Genomic DNA, 20,708 nt, shown 5'->3' on the forward strand with positions numbered 1-20,708 from the left:
TCTATGACGTGGGTGCCACCACTGGTGGTGGCTTTCCTCAGGTGAAGCAGCAATGGCGACATGGTGGTGGTGAGCAGGAGCATGGTGGTCGTGTCGTCCTCACCGGCGAGCGCCTTGCCCTACTGTTGGTGCCTTGGTGGCATAGAGGAGAGATAAGAGAGGGAGCGACAATAATAGAGTGCGAAGGTAGATAGACATAGGGCATGTTTGGATGAAACCCTGGTGATTCTCTTTTCAAACCCCAAACAACGTCTTCAGATGCACATGGTCCTATAGATGTTTTCTCCTCCTCCTCTATCTACACTTTGTTTCAGTAAATGGAATCTTATCTAGATGGGTTACGTGAAGATTAAATATGTATATTACATTTAACGTAAATACAAAAATGTACCTCAAAAGTTTAATCCAACATACATTACGAACATAGATTTTTATGTGTGTGTGTGTGTGTGTGTGTGTGTATATATATATATATATATAGACACACACACAAGATGAGATAAGAAGAATGTTGTTGAATAAGAATGAGACGAGGAGAAACGAACCCTAAAATAGGCGATAAGAGGGTACAGACGACCATTGTTGGAGTCAAAGATATAGTCGAATCATGAATTCAAAAGGTTTAAAATTATTTATTAGTCCAACCAAATGAAAACACCATAATATTTTGACAGCGTAGAGCACAGTCAGCACACACATAGCTTTGGAAAAAAAGTAGGGCCTTTGGCTGTTACTGTGCGGAGTGCGGCTACGATTACTCCACGTCAGTGTGACATCAGTGGTGTTAGAGAGGAAGAAGTCGACTGCCGGCTGTGTATACTAGACTAGATGCTACTCCCTCAACGCTTCCTCACTAGTGGCCACCTGCGCATTATTAAAAAAATTTCCTGCTCGCTCCTCGGTATGAGCTGTTTATGAGCGCATCATGATATAATCATCAGCCTGGTCAGCCTCACATAGGAACAGAGGCGTTCCAAACCGAAGCGGTTTAATTTGGCTTTCTCTACATCCATTTTGACCATTTTATTTATTAAAAAAATATAATTATTATTTATTTTAACTGTCATTTAATTTATCATATAATAAACTTCTAAGTATGACTTGAACTTTTTATATTTCTACAAATTATTTGATTAAATTTGGTGTTGGAAAGAAACAAAATGATCTATAATTTAGAATGGAGTGAGTATATGTTTGATTAACAAGATAGAATTCCTAATAAGTCTTCTGGCAGTGGCATGCGAATTCACCCAAGTTTATCTATGAACGTTATTAATGATTAATGAAATGGCCTATTTGTACATGACTATATGAAGATTGCTATAGGGATATGTTTTTGGAAATGAATGGTGCCTCGTACATATAGCATACTAGTGGTGTACCTACCTCGGCCGTTGAAAGATTGATTCATTGAGAGCTGCTCCCTACCTTGATGTTTATACGATGCAAACCGGGCATTGCTGGATATGGTCGTACAATTTTTTTTTTTGTGACAAAACTAGACATGACCCGGAGATAAAGAAGTGCAAAGCGGGATGCCACGTGCTTGTTTGCTCTCTCGTGCAAGTCAGATTTCTTGAGTAAAATTCACCGGGTTCCGGCGATATTTAAAATTGTTCAGATATACCATCTAGATCTCTAACATTTAAAAATACATTTCTGGTTACCTGAATTTGGTTTTGGGTACGGAATGATTGCCAACATAACCCGTGAAGTTGGCGCAGCTTACCAAACTAGCCCATATGGACCCACGTATATTTAGGGCCACATGTAAATCCCTCATCCGTTTTCTCTCTCCTCTCCTCTCCTCTCTCATATATACCATCCTCTTTCCCCCTCCATTACGGGCGGTCGGGGGAGCCACAAGGCCCCGCAACAGGCACAAAGGACCCGCAAAGCATAGCAGTTGGATGTCGAGGATAATGGAGCCACAACAGCCACTTTCTCCTCTCCTTTGCGTGGAATTCGCATCAAACAACTAATGGGCTCCCAAGGGATGTAGGGGAGGATGTGGTGGCGGTGCCATTACCCATTTGGCCACGCTTGGATCGGAGCAAGAGGACAAGGCCATCCTGGAGCGAAGCACGCATGAAACCTAGTGGCAAGCTGGCATGCAACGGGGTGGCAGCTGGTGACGGCATGCGGGCACAATGACGCCACTAATAAATAGGTTATACTTTTTCTTGAAAAAATTGGTACATGTTCCATATTTTTCTAATTTAAAATAAATTTATTATGGATTTTTAGAGATTGCACAAGACTTTATTATTTCTAAGAAAATTAAACCTCCATTGAAACAATTTTCAAATAGCTTAAGGGTGTTTTTTTTCCAGTTTTGGATAACCGGAGGAGGAAGAACCTAGGTTACCTGGTTTCATAGCTCAGGTTTGAAAATCGGACTACCGCGAAATGTTAGAGTTTTAAAATTGACTTTTCTCATAACAAAATGGTTCTTCTGCGGAGGTCTATGTCCCCTTCGAGAATTTATTTCATCATTAGTGATGTTCTAGTGGTAGCTTATATTTATATATTTGTGACAAAATTTTCATTACAACTAGTATTCAAATGCTACACGCAGAAGGCAAAGGTATAACGTGTTATAATTGGAAATCACAGACCACAGATACCCCAGATAAACTAAGGATCGAGTCATAATCCAGGGCTAGTGAAAACCAGGACGCAGCCGGCGAAGAAAAGCGAGGAGATTCCAGACTTGTTGTGCTTGCGGGTAAAAATCAGGTTTGATTTCTGTCTGTTGAAGCATGCCAATTCTGTTGTGTGTGTGTATATATATATATATATACTGAACCACCCCCTCTCCCAAACTCACAAAGCCAACGAGCCTGCTCCCCCTCGTCCCCTCCCGTGCAAAGCCATGTCCTCCCCCCGCGCGCCGCACGTCGTCGAGGACTGTCTGGGCATCGTGCAGCTGCTGAGCGACGGCACGGTGCGGCGCTCCACGGACTACTCCGTGTTCCCTCTCCTGGGCGGCGTGCCGACGGGGCTGCACGTGCAGTGGAAGGACGTGGTCTACGACGCCGCCCGCGGCCTGCGCCTCCGCATGTACCGGCCCACCGGCGAGCAGCAGCAGAAGCTGCCGGTGCTCGTGTACTTCCACGGCGGCGGCTTCTGCGTCGCCAGCTTCGAGCTCGTCAACTACCACGACGGCGCGCTCCGGCTCGCGGCCGAGCTCCCGGCGCTCGTGCTCTCCGCCGACTACCGCCTGGCGCCCGAGCACCGCCTCCCTGCGGTCTTCGACGACGCCGACTCCGTCCTCGCCTGGCTCCGCGCCCAGGCCTCCGCCGCCGCCGAGCCGTGGCTCGCCGAGTCTGCCGACTTCGGGCGGGTGTTCGTGGGCGGCGACTCGGCGGGCGGCACCATCTCGCACCACGTCGCGGCGCGCCACGGCGCTCCGCCTCGCGGGCTACGTCCTCCTCTGGACCTTCTTCGGCGGCTAGGACCCCACGCCATCGGAGGTCGCGTGCCCGCCTGTCGAACCCCTGGGCACGGCGCTGTTCCACCAGATGTGGCGCCTGGCGCTGCCGCCGGGCGCCACCATGGACCACCCCTTCGCCAACCCGCCCGCGCCGGGCGCCGTGCCGTTCGACCGCCTCGGCGACGGCGGCGCCTTCCCCCCGCCGGTACTCGTCGTCGACCCCGACCAGGACGTTCTGCATGACCGCGTGGTCGAGTACGTCGCCAGGCTGAAGGCCGCCGGGAAGGCCGTCGAGGCGTAGAGGGAGTCAAGCGTGGAGAAGGCGGCGAGGTCGGGCGGGAGGCGGCCGGCAAGCGCGGCGGCGAGGAGGCGGATGGAGACGAGGAGGAGAGCGGGGTCGGCGGCGAGGGAGAGGTTGGCGCGCGGCAGCGGGTGTGTACGCCAGCGGATTGGGTGAACGGCATGCGGGAGGAAGAAGGGACCGACACGTGGGCCCATAATGCCACGTCACACTCACACTCTAGCTGTGTCGCCATGTCATTTAAAACCACGGTGGTTTTGACCGAGGGGATCTGTGAATGGTTTTGTAAGTTGAGGGGTTCGGGGTGCATGGTTTTGTAGTCTAAGGGGACTCTAAACTCGAGGCATAGTTCGGGGGGACGGGAGGACTTTTTTCCGTTTGTCACGCATGATCTGTGCTTGCTTCTTGATTCTCTATTTTTGTTTTCCCTTCCTTTTTTTCTATTCTTTTTCGTTGTCACATTTATTTTTTGTTTCTGTTTTTAATACTTTGTGTTAATTTGTTTTTTCATCTTTTTTGTTTTGTGCTGTTTAATTTTTCCCTAGGCGTACATATTTTGTTTTCATGAGTCGAGAATATTTTACTTACTAAACTAGAATATGATATTCTTTATGTTAGAATATTTTTTGATGCTAGAATTCATTTGTGAAGCTGAATATTTCTCTTTGAAGGACTGAAGGTAGACTATTGTATTTTAAATTTGGAATATTTTCTATGAAGATATAATATTCTTCATTTGAAATTATATATTTTTTCCAGTGAAGGTCGAATATTTTTCTAGTACACGTTGAACAACGCTTTGTGCACATCTTACATTTTAAAGCTATTTTCCAAATATAGTCAGGTGGAGTCTTGTTTGAAGATTTTATTGGAAAAACAGGATGGAGTGATTGGATTTTGATTTAGAGTCAGGGTTTGGCAGCTATGGCTTTTTTAGTTTGTATTTTTATGGGACCCACACTGACTAAAAAAATAAAAAAATGCCAATCAATAGCACGCTATTGAGTGCCATTGTGAAGATGTTGCAGCCAGCTGTTTTGTTTACTTGCAGACGCACTCAAAGCGCGTCGGTTCAGCTGTTTTGTCTACTTTCTAAGTTATTGGGCTAAACAGCTGCGGTTTGGTAGTTTACGCAGTTTTGGACTAAAGTTTAGTCAGTTTAGATTTAGGCCTAGCTTCCTCAATGGTTGGGCTAAATAACTGCGCAATAGCTAAACTACCATGCCGAACATCGTTTGCGGAGACTTCTTTTACAGCAAACACAGATGATGCATCCGAGCATATCTGTCTGGAATGTACGTATCAACCAGGGCAATTGGGACTTGTGGTACCCATAGAGCAAATTTTGAAGATAGGTGGTACCTGCCACCAAACCAAATTGATTCAATATGCCTACCATGTTTGGATACTTTAGAGCTAAAGTTTAGCTGGTGGGTGTTTGTATACCATGAGCTAAAGTTTAGATGGATGGAAGTGTACATTGTCAATGGTACCCTTTATTTGTTGTTGTATTTGTATTGATAAGATAGGGGGAAGGGGTGGGGTAAAAAGGTCTTTTCTCAATTCCAGAGGCGAGGACCCCGCGCCGTCGGAGGCGGCGTGCCCGCCCGGCGAGCCCCTAGGCAAGGCGCTGTTCCACCAGATGTGAGATGTGGCGCCTGGCGCTGCCGCCCGGCGCCACCATGGACCACCCCTTCGCCAACCCGTTCGCGCCGGACGCCGTGCCGTTTGACCGCCTCGTCGGCGACGGCGGCGCCTTCCCCCCAGTGCTCGTCGTCGACCCCGACCAGGACGTGCTGCATGACCGCGTTGTCGAGTACGTCGCCGGGCTGAAGGCCGTCGAGCTCGTCGTGTTCGCGGGGCAGGGCCACGGGTTCTTCGTCAGGGAGCCCTGCGGCCAGGCCTCCGACGAGCTCATCCGGGTCGTCAGGCGATTTGTGCACGGCGAATAATTCGTTCGTCTGGATTAATTAGACTGTCGTCGTCGAAAGTGTGTGAGATTATCGGGAGAAATAAGGTGTGTCGTGCGTGCGAATTACTAGCAGCTTGAGCTTTCAGAAGAAACAAATCAGACGCGAACACGACGACAGAGTTTGCTGTCGGAATGATGGCTACGAATGCTATGAGCTTTTATCTTTCAGTTAACTTGGTAAACGGTTATCGTGAGTTTCATCTACGAATGCTCTGATCTTTAAGGAGCAGCAGTTGGCAGTGTACCACTGTACCATATCGAAAAGATAAAAACGCCATCCCCCCAAGCCCATATCATGCTACGTAAGTAAAGAGGGTGATACGTAACTATACATGTCCACGTGGGCGTGCCGGGCCGGCCCGGCACAGATCAACCAAGGCCTGGCACGGGCATGGCACGGCCCGCTTAGGCCCGCCAACCCCACCGGGAATTGCCGGGCCGGCCCACAGGCCATGGCGGCGGTCCAGGCACGGCACAGTTAAGGATGAACCTGCCGGGCCGGCCCGTAGCCCGCTAAAGCCTAGCGTGCCCATACGATTTAATTGTGAAAATGATAAAAAATATGCATAAGTTGAGATTTGAGCTCAAGACCTTAAGGTTCATCTCACTACCCTAGAAACCAAGTCAGACATGTTTTTTTTTGTTTGAACTCATATAGTTTGTACTAATATATGTATAATTACACCAAAAAAATAAAAAAAACAAAACATGCCGTGCCCGGGTCGGCACTGCGGGCCTGTCCTTTGGCCCAAGCACGGCACGGCGACCGTGCCGGTGCCGGACTCGTGCCGTGCTTTGGCGTGCCGGGCCACTGGCCGTCCGGCGGGCCGGCCCGGTTTTTACATGTATATACGTAACAGAAATTAAGAAGATAGCTCAAGCATCCTATATATATATATCTAATGGTAGCCACTATTTTTACACCAAGATCCTCCCACCCCACTAATTAGCTCTTCCTTCTTCTGACGGTGCGTGTTACCCTTGTGGAGCGGGAGCGCCGGCTCCTGATTCCAACTCCACTGCACGTTGTCCTTCAATAAGAAAACCTAAATGTGGCCCTCTCCTGCCCTAATACACACGTCATCCTAAGCTCCAAGCCTGCACTGTTAACTTAACTAACAGAATCTACTTGAATGGCATACAGTGGACCAAAGAAACTAGAACAGTGGCAGCCAAGGGATCAATATATTTGCGATGGCGTAGAAAGGATAGGTATAAATTGGAGGCATATAGGAAATTTATTCATTTAAACATGAGACAAATTTCATAACTAATCACAAAATGCTAGGCAGTAATATATAAACATGAATCATAATTAAATTAACCACGTCCAAGTGGTTTAGGAGCTTCACTATTCCGACTATTGGATTGTGAGGCTGTCCTCACCAGGGGCTTGCATATGGACTTGAAAAAAACTGTTCCCACTGTAGATGTACTGTTCACATAGAAGGTGGGATGCAAAGCCACTAGTGAGGACAGCCTGATAGGAGTTGGTTAGTCGCTCCTTCCTTGTGAAGATTTGATGCAGTGACGAATTGTTGCTATGTAGACCATAGAGAGAGTGTAGAACTGCCATGTAGATCATAGAGAGACAGTGTAGAACGTAGTCAGATAGCTTCAATAGTCGTGTAGTTGCACTACCTAGAAACATTATGGCTGCCCCTAGTGCAAGCTACACGGCTGCAATGGCTCAGAGATATACCACTCACTCTTCTCCTTGGTGCACACCAAGGTGAAGAGCTGGCGAAATCCAGCAGTTCAGTAGCGCAATAGAGGGAAGCAAATGGAAATTGTAGTGAATTGAATGTTTTCAATGTGTTCATATTTGAAATTTGGGCCTCACCATACACGAATCTTCAGTCGGACCCGATTCGCCGGACGACCACCTTTTTTTCTTTTTCTTGGTGAGAGAGTAGATATATTTGAGAACAGAAGCCGCACGTTGTCAGTTTGTCACGCATGATCGGTGCGTACTTGCTTCTTGGTTCTCTATTTTTGTTTCCCTTCCTTTTTTATTATTTTAGTTGTCTTTCATTTATTTATTTTTTCATTTTCTTTCTTTTTAATAATTTGCTTTAATTTTGTTTTGTTTCATATTTTTTATTTTGTGTTGTTAAATTTGTTTTCTAGGCGTACATGCTTTGTTTTCATGTGTTGAGAATATTATACTTACTAAACTAGAATATGTTATTCTTTATGTTAGAATATTTTTTCAGTGGCAGAATTCATTTGTGAAGGTGAATATTTCTCTTGTGAAGGACTGAAGGCAGACTATTGTATTCTAATTTAGAATATTTTTCTGTGAAGATATAATATTGTTCATTTGAAATTAGAATATCTTTTCCAGTGAAAGTAAAATATTTTTCTAGTACATATTGAACGATGTGTATATCTTACATTCAAAAATTATTTTCAAATATAGTTAGGTGCAGTCTTGTTTTGAATATTTTATTAAAAAAACCGGATGGAGTTTATTGGATTTTGATTTAGGTTTAGGGTTTGGCGGCTATGGTTTTTTAGTTGTATTTTTATGGGACTCACACATACTAAAAAAATAAAAAAATGACAATCAATAACCCGTTATTGAGTGCCATTGTGAAGAAGTTGCAGCCAGCTGTTTCGTCTACTTCCTAACTTATTAGGCTGAACAGCTGCCGTTTAATCTGATTCTTCAATTATTGGCCTAAATAACTGCGCAATAGCTAAACTGCCAGGCCGAACATGGTCAGCGGACGACGAGGGTTCCGACTAGTCAAAAAATAGTTGCGCCTATTTTCTAGCAGTATCTTTTCTTTTACAGCTAACACAGATGATGTATCTGAGCATATCTGTCTGAAATGTACATATCAACCGGGGTAATTGGGACCGGTGGTACCCATAGAGCGAATTTTGAAGACAGATGGTACCTGCCACCAAACCAAATTCATTCGATATGCCTAGGGCACGTTTGAGGGACATAGGAGTAAAATTTAGCCAATAAAATTTAGTCCATTTGTACGCAAACAAGCCAACTAAGTAGACTACAGTTTAGTCAAAGGTAAGCTAGACTTTAGGGGTTTTTTCCCAAAAAGCGAGCTAAAGTGGACTAAAATTCTTTAGAATTGCGAAAAGACCTTCTTACTCCCTTCCTCATATCTTATTGAGACAAATATAACAATAAATAAATGGTACTGTTGACAATATACACTTCCACCCATCTATTAGCCCATGGTATATAAACACCCACAAGCTAAACTTTAGCTCATGTATGCAAACATGCTCTTTTCATGTGTTGTGCTTAGATTATTATTGGAAAATGGAGATTCATCGAGCTTTGCCCTAACACTACGTATTGCGAGAGTACATTAGCTTAATATAAAAATGGTCTATATAAATTGTTTGAATAAGACGAATAACTAAGGATGTGTCTATTTGGCGGTTGATTGATATTTTACAATTCCGCCAGTCAACTATAGTGACCATCAGATCTATATCCAACGGTGAGATCCTACCTTATCCACTCACCCATCCCTCCTTTCTTCCTCCCGCAGCCCTGACGGCCCAGCATCCCCGCGCGTCACCCAATCCCCGCCCCGCCTCGTTCCTCCAGTGCTTCGTCTCCGGCCCCAGCATCCATTCCTCACCCCAAGCTCCCCCGCCGCCACCGCCGCCACCGCCGCCGGCTTCTCCGCCTCCGCCTCCGCCGCCGCCCTCCACCGCCGCAAGCTAGCATCGAGCTCCCCCGCCTACCGCCCTCCTACCTCGTCTCTAGGCCGCCGGATCCGGCCCTGCCGCCTGCCGCCATGCTAATCCAGTGGCGTGACGCCCCCGCCACCAACCCTCCCCAACCGCCGTCCTCCTCTGCCCGACCGGCGGCGCCCTCGCCGCCGGTCTCAACCACCGGCACCCCGCCACAACCGTCGGGCTGGCCACCGCCTAGGGCCCTCCTTCTAAGGCCGGAGGTGGAGGAGACAGCCCCAACCCCGAACCGCAAACCCCAACCCCAAACTCCGGTGACGGCATCTTCCCCGGCGAGCTCCCTTCTTCCCCAGCGTGGTGGCGTCGTCGACTAACGGATTGAAATCCATCAGGCGACTGCAAAGGAGTAAAACTCAATAACTAAAGATAAAAGGGCGTACCCAGTGCCGTAGGCTTCCCGCACCGTGCGGGGTCTGGGGAAGGGTATCAAGCCCCCGGCCTTACCCGCATAATATGTGGAGGCTGGGGCTCGAACCCAGGGCCTTCCGGTTACAGACGGTAGGCTGCTGCACCAGGCCCGCCCTTCAAAACTCAATAACTAAAGATTTTAGAGAAAAAAAATCAACTGCATCAAGTTAACCCGGCACATGCCCAGAAATGCTGTCAGTTCTTAGGCTAACCTCAGCAAGGCCTTCTATCCCACCACCGGCCCCACACTCCACTCTGTGAACAGTGTATCTACGGTGCATAACAGTTTTTATACTGCTAAATAAATATGCTGTGAACTTACTTTACTCTTTCATTAGCCGGGAAATCGATAAAAGTTGTGACAGTAGACTATCACAAAGAGATAGCGCGAGAGCTGTAGGGGTCTCCCAGGCTAGCTTCTAGAGCCAAGTCTCCGGAAGGATTCACAATTTCGTGGCTGCACGTTGCTACAGCCTACGGTACCAATTTTAAAAAATTATATTTTGAAATTAGATTGTTGTGCTCTCATGTGAAATCCTTCACATGCCACTGCCCTGTGTTCTGATCCCGTGAAATCACAAGTTTAGCAGGGCATCCAAAACGAGTAATATTCCGCAGCTTCTGCTTCTTATTCTCCTCTTCAAATCCTTCTCTTCGCGGAAACCTTCACAACTGCAAACAAAATGCCGAAGAGCCCTCTCATTGTAGCCAATGACCTACTCACAATAGTCTTTCCTGACACTAAATCCTTTCCCCTTAGCGTAGTTGTTATAAACTCGTATCCTTGTTCTTCACCATCAAACACCTTCCTAACAATTTCATTTTACTCAAGACCCGGCATTCCCTCCTGCACCAATAAAAAAACGGACATTAGTATGCCACGACCAAAAAGTTGCATCATCCTACAAGATTTCTTATGCATAACATGTTATTTGTCTACAAGCAATCATCAGTAAAGGAAAAAAATGACCAACCCCCAGTGAGAATTACTGTAGGCCTATCTTGAATTATGGTCAATTAATGGTACCTAGTCAACCAGACTTAAAAAAAGGGGTAATAAAAATGATGACTCTGGTTAAGGGGTACTAGCAAAATAATAATGCATCACAAGAAAATGAAATGCCAACTACAGTAGCAAGGATATTTGAAACAGAAATAGGAGCTTCGCCTTCCAGCGCAAATGTGTCAATGTAGATTCAAACACATCATTCTTACATTAATCGCAACTGTAATTAGCCAACAGAAGAAAAGACACTCATTCAACCATGAACAAGAAGAGTTAAGAAACGTTCAGAAATATATCTTTTCCACGTGAAGCAACTCTAACTGATTCTCCCCGTGCCAATACATATCTTAAAATAGCAAAGCTATTTTTGAATAGCATTCATCTTTAGAGCATCCCCAATTTTAGCAGTGAATAGCATTCTTCATGTGGCAATTGAGGCTTTTATTTATGTCGCTTGATAAGAAGGTATCACAATAAATAGATGTGCAAGACAAAACCAAGTACTCAACATGAATGGGTTCCATGCAAACAAAAGATATAGCAAATAAAGGTAAGGAAGCAAGCATAACAATTCTGAATGTGTGCTAGAGGCCGTGCTCCCTCATGCAAGCTATTAGAACACATATCTAGTATGCAAATATCCATGCCAGTCATATCACCATTTATTTTATCAGCAATCATAATGTCAGGAAAAAACAAAGCAAGCAATACACCATGGAAATTGCAATGCAGTTAACAGCTCGGTTACCAAATACAATGAATCAAATTCCCTTCATAAAGGAAGCATTCTAGCTGTTTCAGTCGTAGCATACAAATTTACATGCACAATCATGTATATTTGTAGTGATGGAGGCAGTGATGAGCGATCCCTGATGCAAAGTATGAACAAGATGGATCGAATGCCTGTAAAACGTAGATGATATTATTTTTTAAATCCGTTACAAGATATCCGTTGGGTTTAGACTAGTACCCACACCCGTACCCGCATGCAGGCACAAACTCGGACCCGTATCCGCACCCACCAGGTCGGGTATCCACGAGTACGCGGATATTTTATACCAATTGCTATCTTTAGGGGTGGGGGAGGGGGATGTGGGAGGGGTAGGAGAGGGCCATCCGATCGTCGCCTGCACTGGAGGCACCGCCGGCAAGGGGGAGGTCGGGGCGTGGGGCAGGTCGGGGCGGGCGGAGGCGCGGGAAGGAACACCGATGAGGAAGGCACGGGGTGGTGCGGCTGGGGTGGTGTGCGGGTGGAGCGGCGTGGCGGCGGGGTCGTGGCCGGCCGCGGGGGGCGGAGGAGGCGGCGATGGGGGCGACCAGTAGTGTAGGAGGAAGACGATATAGGAAACAAGGAGCCGATGAGGAAGTTCCAGTGGAGGAAGATGTTCTGCGCGTGAAGATAAGGCCGGGTAAGGTAGGATCCATGTAGGATCTTCTGTGTGGCAGAGGGTCACGTTAATGATAAAGTAAAAGCTATCTCCGGCTAGTCAAGTCCATAGTTACAATATATACCCATCTACAATGATAGTGATGCTGGGCATATAGATATACTCTTTAGGTTAATGGACAGTCCGCCAGAATAATATTAACAAAATATCCACTATTCAGCTGATCCAATCGCGTGGTCCAGGTAGCTCTATGGTTTAACACATTGTCAGGAAAAAAAATCTAGTTTTGGTCACACCGACAGTTTCCATTTGACTCTACACTTGGGTGGTCTCTCAACTAGTCAGAAACCGTGTACTGTTGACCGGCGACCGCGACTTTTCTACAAGCGTGCATGGCGTGCGCGAACTTCCCTGCACGTGGCCTCATATTCAGGTCCAGATATACTTATATGTATACTATGCTCTTGTTTAGTTGTAAAAACTTTTGAAATTTTAGTACTGCAGCTCTTTCGTTTATATTTGGTAATTATTATTCGATCATGTGTTAATTAGGTTCAAAAAATTCGTCTCACAAATTATAGACAAATTGTGTAATTAATTATTTTGTTTAACTACATTTAATACTTCATGCATGCGTTTAAAGATTCGATGTGACGGAGAATCTTGTAAAATTTTAGAATTTTGAATGCAACTAAACAAGGCTATATATGCAGCAGCTCGTTTTGCCCATACGCGTCGCGTAGTCTATAAATACGCATACGCGTCGCCACGCCAGCTTTCAAGCCACACAATCACAATCCCAACGAGTAAGGCCCCTGTCTCAGCCCTCTCCGCGAAGATGGTCGTGTTCGCCAAAGCAGCGCTAGCGCTCCTCGCCTGCGTCCTCTGCTGCTACGCCCCCACCCCGTCCTCGGCCGCCGCCGCCGACTTCCTCCGGTGCCTCTCGGCGTCCGTGCCGAGCCAGCTCGTGTTCACCCCCGGCTCGCCTTCCTTCACCTCCGTCCTGGCGTCCTCCGTCCGGAACCCGAGGTTCCTAACCCTCGGCACGGTGCGCCCGCTCTGCGTCGTCGCGGCCGCCAACGCCTCCCACGTCCAGGCCGCGGTCCTCTGCGGCCGCCGCCACGGGGTGCGCCTCCGCGTGCGCAGCGGCGGGCACGACTACGAGGGCCTCTCGTACCGGTCCGTGCGCCCGGAGGAGTTCGCGGTCGTCGACCTTGCCGGCCTCCGCGACGTGCGCGTCGACCGCGCCGCCGCCGCCGCGTGGGTGGGCTCCGGCGCCACCGTCGGGGAGCTCTACTACGCCGTGGCCGCGGCGGACCCGCAGCTGGCCTTCCCCGCCGGCGTGTGCCCGATCATCGGCGTCGGCGGCCACTTCAGCGGCGGCGGCATCGGCATGATGATGCGCAAGCACGGGCTCTCCGTCGACAACGTCCTCGACGCCACGCTGGTGGACGCCAGCGGGAGGATGCTGGACAGGAAGGCCATGGGGGAGGACCTCTTCTGGGCCATCCGGGGCGGCGGCGGCGGGAGCTTCGGCGTCGTGCTGTCATGGAAGGTGAGGCTCGTCAGGGTCCCGCCGAGGGTGACGGCCTTCACCATCCAGAAGACCGTCGCCCAGGGCGCCATTGACGCCGTGACCAAGTGGCAGACCCTCGCGCCGGCGCTCCCCGAGGAGCTCACCATCAGGGTGATCATCCAGAACCAGCAGGCCCGGTTCCAGTCCCTGTACCTCGGCACGTGCGACCAGCTCCTGCCGGTGATGAGCTCCCGGTTCCCGGAGCTCGGCATGTCGCGCGCCGACTGCCGGGAGATGTCCTGGCTGCAGTCGGCGCTCTACATCAACACCGGCAGCACCGGCCAGCCATTAGAGGCCCTCCTAAACCGGACGACCAGCCTGAGCACCTTCACCAAGAACAAGTCCGACTACGTGAAGCAAGCCATCACCAGGGAGTCGTGGCAGAAGATCTTCCCCTGGTTCAACGGCCCTAGCGCCGGGCTCATCATCCTGGAGCCCCACGGCGGGCAGGTCAGCCGCATCGCCGACGGCGACACGCCGTACCCGCACCGGAGCAGCGTCCTCTACAACATCCAGCACATCGCGTTCTGGTCGGGCGACGGCACGGCGGCGACGACCTGGATCAACGGCTTCTACAGCTTCATGGGCCAGTTCGTGACCAAGGACCCCAGGGCGGCGTACGTGAACTACCGGGATCTGGACATCGGCCAGAACGCGGTGGTCGGCGGCGTCACGAGCTACGATAGCGGCAGGGTGTGGGGCGAGAAGTACTTCGGGGCGGCCAACCTCAAGAGGCTGGCCATCACCAAGGGCAAGACGGATCCGGGAGACTACTTCCGGAACGAACAAAGCGTCCCGCCACTTGTCCCAAACAAGTGAGCCACACGTCGTTTAGATGTTCCCTTGATACTTTAATTAATTAATTCTTGTAGTTTTTTGGAAGGTTGCGTGTCGTGTTTCAACGTGTAAGTATTTGTTCTCTTGGACTCTGATTTTATAATTCAATACTATGAATCATTCAGGAGTCATCCAAATCTTTGAACACATGAGGGTAGCCCATTTTTTTAACGGAAATGACAAGGATTCTGGCCATCAAAGAAAGAGTTTTGGTTACTAAACTTTAAAGTTTAAAGTTTAGTCCATAAGATGATCCAAAATGTGGACTAAATCTTGGACTAATGTTTAGTTTTATCCCAAGTAAAGTTTAGTTCATTAGTCCTTTTTTTTTGAACGAGATGGAATGAGCTCTGTCTTTCAATTAAGAAGGAAAGAATAGAGTTTTATATATAAAAGGGGGCCTGGCCTCTAACCGAGGAATAGGATCAACCCCGAAAAGAACACATGAAACAGCCCCAATGTTACAACCCAAGAATCCGAAACTAGGAGGGTGTGTTACTAAAAGCCCTCTTGTAAAGCACAAGATCCTCCTTTACTCTTTCTGCCACCTGCTGCACGGATTGGAGTTTGTTTTCAAAAATACGTCGGTTCCGCTCTTTCCACAAGTTCCACATAATGTATATCACCAAACCGTTGAAATCCCGCCGCTGATTCTTGTGCACAGTCTTTGCTGCCTCCTCCCACCAAACACTAATGCAATCAAAATTTGCCGGATTGGTCTGTTGGGGGGAGAGACCAATTCTCCCAAGATAGGACCTGGCTCCAGACTGCCTGGGCAAAAGGGCAAAGTAAACAAAGGTGCTGACCAGTCTCCATAGGTCCATTGCAGAGAGCACATGAGACTTGATGCGGCCAACCCCGACGCGCGAGATTGTCAGCTGTTAGGACTTTATCTTGGATAAGAATCCAGGCAAATACTTTGCACTTGTTTTCTGTCCTCGCACGCCAGATGAGCTCCGTCTTGAAGCTCCTAAAGGACCCGATAAACTGAGCCCGATATGATGACCGTGCCGAGTAGATGCCATCAGGTGTCCATTTCCAAGTGATGGAGTCCTCAATCTCTGAATTTAGGGGCACTCTTTTAATTCGAATCCATAACGAGACAAACTCCTCAAGTTGGGTGGCGTTTGTTATTTTATTTTGTAGTGCGCTGATCCAAGAGTTGTTTGCCAGCTCTTGCGCTACTATTTTGTGCTTTCTTTGTACCAGTTCAAAGAGATGTGGGGCCAGATTCCTAGGTGCCTCTCCGTCTAGCCAGGCGTGGTGCCAGAATCTTGTTTTCTTTCCGTTACCAATAGTTATGGTGGTGGATGCATTGAACAAGAGACGATCCATCTCAGTGCAAGGAATTTCTAGGCCAGCCCAAGGTTTGTTCTCAGCATGCCATTTCTGCCACAACCATCGCATCCGAAGGGCTCTACCAAATTTGTCCAGGTCCAATACTCCAAGGCCGCCCAGGTCTTTCGGCTTGTTGACAGTGGGCTAGTTAACTAGGCAATGGCCACCATTTGCAACCTCTTCGCCTTTCCAAAGGAAGGAGCGTCATATCTTATCAATTTGTTTTCTTGCCCAGACTGCTAGCGGGAAGATTGTCAGATGGTATACCGGCATGGAGGATAGCACCGAAGTTACCAAAGTTAACCGACCAGCACGGTTCAGGAGTTTCCCTTTCCAACCTTGGAGGCGCTGTCCGATTTTTTCAATCAAAGGCTGCACATGAATTTTCTTTAGAGTGCGAGTGTGCAGTTGGAGGCCTAGATATTTGCATGGGAAGGCCATACGAGCCCCAGGGAAAGGTTGGAGCACATGGTCGAGATCAATATTCTCACACCTGATCGGGTGGACGGAGCTTTTCTCAAAGTTTGTGACTAGGCCGGTTACATTACCAAACCTTTCCAAGATATCTTTGACTGCCTGCACCCCATTTTGGTTTGGGTTGATGAAAATTGCAGCATCATCAGCATAGAGAGGTCCTGAATTTTGCCGTTGCGAGGGGGAGTGGTGTGAGTACTCCTTGCTGGGTTGCAAGGTCGAGCATTTTTTGCAGTGGATCGATGGCAAGGATGAAGAGCATGGGGGAGAGAGGGTCACCTTGTCGCACTCTCCATTTATGTTCAAAACTGTCCCCTTGGCTGCCATTAAGAAGTACTCTCGACGTTGCGGTGCTGAAGAGGAAGTTCATTAGTCCATAGAACCCACCTAATTCGGATTAAATTTTAGTTTTACTTATTTATGTATTTCAAATGATTTTCAACCTAATGTTTAGTCCATGGATCCAAATAGGTAGGGTTGAAAACGGTCGGAAATGGTAATTATTCGGTAATCAGTTTTTTGGTCGTTTTTCTTTGATTGCGAATAAATAGGATATAGAATCTTGTATACAAATTTGTATTCTTGTTTTGAGCATTGAGCTTGTAAAGATTCATAAAAGGTAAACCTCAAATTCATCCTATATTTTCTCAAATGATAGATATAAAATTCGGTATGGATTCGGAAACAAATTCGGTATTTTTTTCACTTTTTTTTGTTGTAGGGAGCAAATAATGCATAAAATAATTTATGCAAAATTTTATTCTTATTTGTAATAATGTGCTTGATAATATAAGAAATGATCACCATCCAATTTTATACATATCTATTTTAAAATATTAAATTTGTTCTAACAGTTCAGATTACCACTTTCATCCCTACAAATAGGCATGGACTCAAATTTAGTTACATAATCTTTAGTCATCTAAAGTTTAGTCTAGTCCTAGGTGATCCAAATGGAGCCAAATTCCATTGCATGCCAACCCTCAGCGGGTTTTGAACAGTGCCTGCATAAGGCAGCACTTGAGGACAGGCGACGTGAAGTTATTATCGTCTTGATATGTATAGCAGGGCCACTTTAATTTTTTCTCTGTCCCAACGAGATAATGCACCATGTATTATCTTGGGATGATTTTTGTAGTATTAATTAATAGTATAACAGATAAGAAAAATGATGAAACTAATAGTATTTGGGTTAGGACTGCCTAATAGACCAACATGGTTTTATACTACCCGTTCTTGTTTATATGACATCTCCAACAGCAATTTTAATTAGTGTTAATTGTCCTACGTTTCCATCAAACAAAAAAAATTGGAGGTAGTATAAATTACTCGGTACTACCGTTATTTATATTTTACTCAAAATACACCTAGTCTTAATTATAGTTTAGTTAGCAATGGCATTGTGGAAAATGTAACCCAAAATAATATCATATCATGTTCTCCATTACCCGCCTTTATTATCATATTAGAAAATAACGCCAAATGCAAGAAGAAAGGCAATATAATTTAATTGATGCATAAGTTGTCTGCATATTGCATTGACTTAAGAGATCAATGTTGCAACTCAAATGATATCTTTCATGTTAATTATAATAATAAATAAAAAGTAAAACGTAGATAGGTATAAAAAATAAAAGAAGACAAGACTCAATATAAGAGGATATAATTGAAAATTTGAAATACAAGAAAGCAGCGGAAGCACGATAAAAGCATGTAACATAGTTAACCCCTCCCAGATCATGTAGATGTTGTGGTGGTTTAACTTAGTGGAGCCATTATCCGGTGTTAAAAAAAATCACAAAGAGATGGGTGCCATGTCAGAATAGAGGACTCATCATCAATTAGTCTAGCTTCAAAAATGTAAATTATCCAGAAACAAACAAAAATATTCCAATAAAAACTTTCTAAATAAAAATTTAAAATAGCTAAAATTATTTATGAGAATAAAACAAAAATATTCTAAGAACAAAACAGTGAAAAGGTACTTCTAGAACAAAGAAAAACTAAAGAAAAATCATTCTGAAGAAATACAAATATTCAATAAAAATAGAAGTCTCATGACAAAATAATGTTTTGAAAGAAACTTTCCTTGAAAAAAAATTCTCCAAGGAAAAAGATTATTCCAAATAAGAAACAAAAATGTTCTATCAAAATAGAAAAAAGTTATGAGAACAAAAGCAAAATGTTCTAGAAAAGAAATTGTTGTGAACAAACAAAACAGTTCCAAGGAAAATTTGTTCCAAGTAAAAATAAAACATTTAAGAAAAGTACAAGTAGTTTATTTTAAGAACAAGAAAACTTGTTGCAAGAACGAAAAAAATGTTCCAAGAATAATACAAAATATTTCAGGGAAGGAAACAGTCGAGAAAATGTATACAAATATATTTAATTGTGATACTATACTGTTACAAATATATTTACAGCAGGGTTTTGGTCCAAATGGATCACAGCACCAACAGCCCGGACGTGGTCATGATGGATTCCATACCCAGTCTCGGCGTGTTGTTGGTGATCGTTCCTTTCAGCAGGAACTTGGCCATGCTGGACCGCAGCATCAGCAGCAGTTCGTGCCAGTGACTGTTGGGCGGGATAAAGCCGAGTCAAGCCAGCAGGGTGCAGATCGTGGTGCCCAACAGCAGCAAACAGAGCAAGGAGCTCTAAAGAAGAAGCGGCCTTTTTGTTTTCGTTGCAAGAGCAATGGCCACATCAGCGAAAATTGCAAGGCGGATCTTGACTGTATCATCTGTAATAAGAAAAATTCTCATTTGGCTGCAAAGTGCCCGATTTTGAAGATGCCTAAACCAAATGCGTCTTTCTTTTGATCGAGGAAGAAAGAATTTGCTTTTATCAGGATCACAGATGTGGATTACAATTTAGAAGCACCGGATCCAGCACCTACGGGTCTTGTTACTGTGACTGGCGGTCGACTCACAGCGGAGGTTGTTCAGTCAGAGCTCGCTTGCATCACTAGAGCTGATTGGAAGTGGGAGGCCCTACCTCATGATGAGGAGTCTTTTCTCGTTGCTTTCCCAAGTGATGATTCTTTGCAAAGCATGGTGTACATCGGTTATCACTTAAAAAATCATGGTGTCACTCTCACGATTTCGGTTTGGCAGAACAACTATGATATTATTCCCAAGTATGAGCTAGAAGATGTTTGGGTGCATATAACTGGGGTGCTGCATGCTTATAGGCACTACCTGGTTTTCTGGGCTGTTGGTACGGTGATCGGTGCAACTCTAGAAGTTAGTGGACATGCTTACGTATCGGAAGAAGGGAGTCATCAGAGTCAAGGTGGGGATGCTTGATAAAAGTCAACTACCTCACACGACAGATTTGGTTTTCGGCACAGAAGGGTACCTTGTCACTTTTACTCGAGAGGATGAGTTATTTTTGCCAGCCACAGTTCCACCGGAGGATAATGATCCCCATGGATCAAGATGATCTTGGGGATGGTGATGGCAACACCGAGGATTTTGAGAGGGAGGCTTTATCCAAAAAAATTGAAAAGCTCTAGTCAGGCTGAGAGCACTTTTCCCATGTCTGGTAATGTTGGTTCAGGTCCAGCCCCAATGCAATGCCGGATTGTAGTCACTCCTTTGGGGAAGTTTCGACCGTGTCCATCGTTAAAGCCTATTGTGCTCGATGGTACTTTCAAATCATCCATGATTGCGGTTACAAAACCAAGAGATGGTTTTAGGCCGGGTCCCGGGAGTATTGTTCGTAAGTATCATACCTATTTTTCATCAGATTCTGGTTGTGAGGTTATTGATAACTCACAATTTTCTTACTCTGATGCAGATAAGCAGCCTGTTTTTGAGGACGTTGTCTCCCCTACGGTGGTGTCAGACGCGGCTTCGATTGGGAATACAGGAGCCTCTTGTGCGGCACTTGAGGGGTCCACGGAGCAGGTCACAGTTACGCTTCCTCAAGATAATATTGATCTGGGCCCGTGTCCTCAGCATTGCAAATCACCGGCTGAGCAAGGTGCACGAGAGGGGGATGTTGCCAGCAGCTGCGAGGGCGGCATGGCCGCTGGGGAGTTGCGCACAGGCAGCAACAGCCTGGGGTTCCGAGCCACAGTAGCGCATGACAGTGAGCCGCTTTCCCCATCACCTTTGTCAGCTGTTTGTTGTGATAATTTCAGATCACCACACGATCCTTCTCATGCAGATACAGAGGTATCTGCTAGGGCGGGGGTGACAACACCCATCAGGCAGCATGGTGTGATGGC

The 20,708-nt window shown here is 46.3% G+C and overlaps 1 protein-coding gene and 1 pseudogene across 1 annotated transcript; both read left to right on the forward strand.

Annotated features, from left to right (window-relative positions):
• Nucleotides 1–2,840: 2,840 nt before the first annotated feature.
• On the forward strand, nucleotides 2,841–5,689 carry LOC120669357 (annotated as a pseudogene).
• A 7,350-nt stretch (nucleotides 5,690–13,039) lies between these two features.
• On the forward strand, nucleotides 13,040–14,793 carry LOC120671081 (berberine bridge enzyme-like Cyn d 4). The gene has a single exon (XM_039951318.1). It carries the CDS (start codon nucleotides 13,088–13,090, stop codon nucleotides 14,642–14,644), a length of 1,557 nt encoding a protein of 518 aa, XP_039807252.1. The 5' UTR covers nucleotides 13,040–13,087; the 3' UTR covers nucleotides 14,645–14,793.
• Nucleotides 14,794–20,708: the final 5,915 nt, after the last annotated feature.

The sequence above is a fragment of the Panicum virgatum genome, chromosome 4N (assembly GCF_016808335.1).
Source record: "Panicum virgatum strain AP13 chromosome 4N, P.virgatum_v5, whole genome shotgun sequence".
Taxonomy (NCBI): Eukaryota; Viridiplantae; Streptophyta; class Magnoliopsida; order Poales; family Poaceae; genus Panicum; species Panicum virgatum.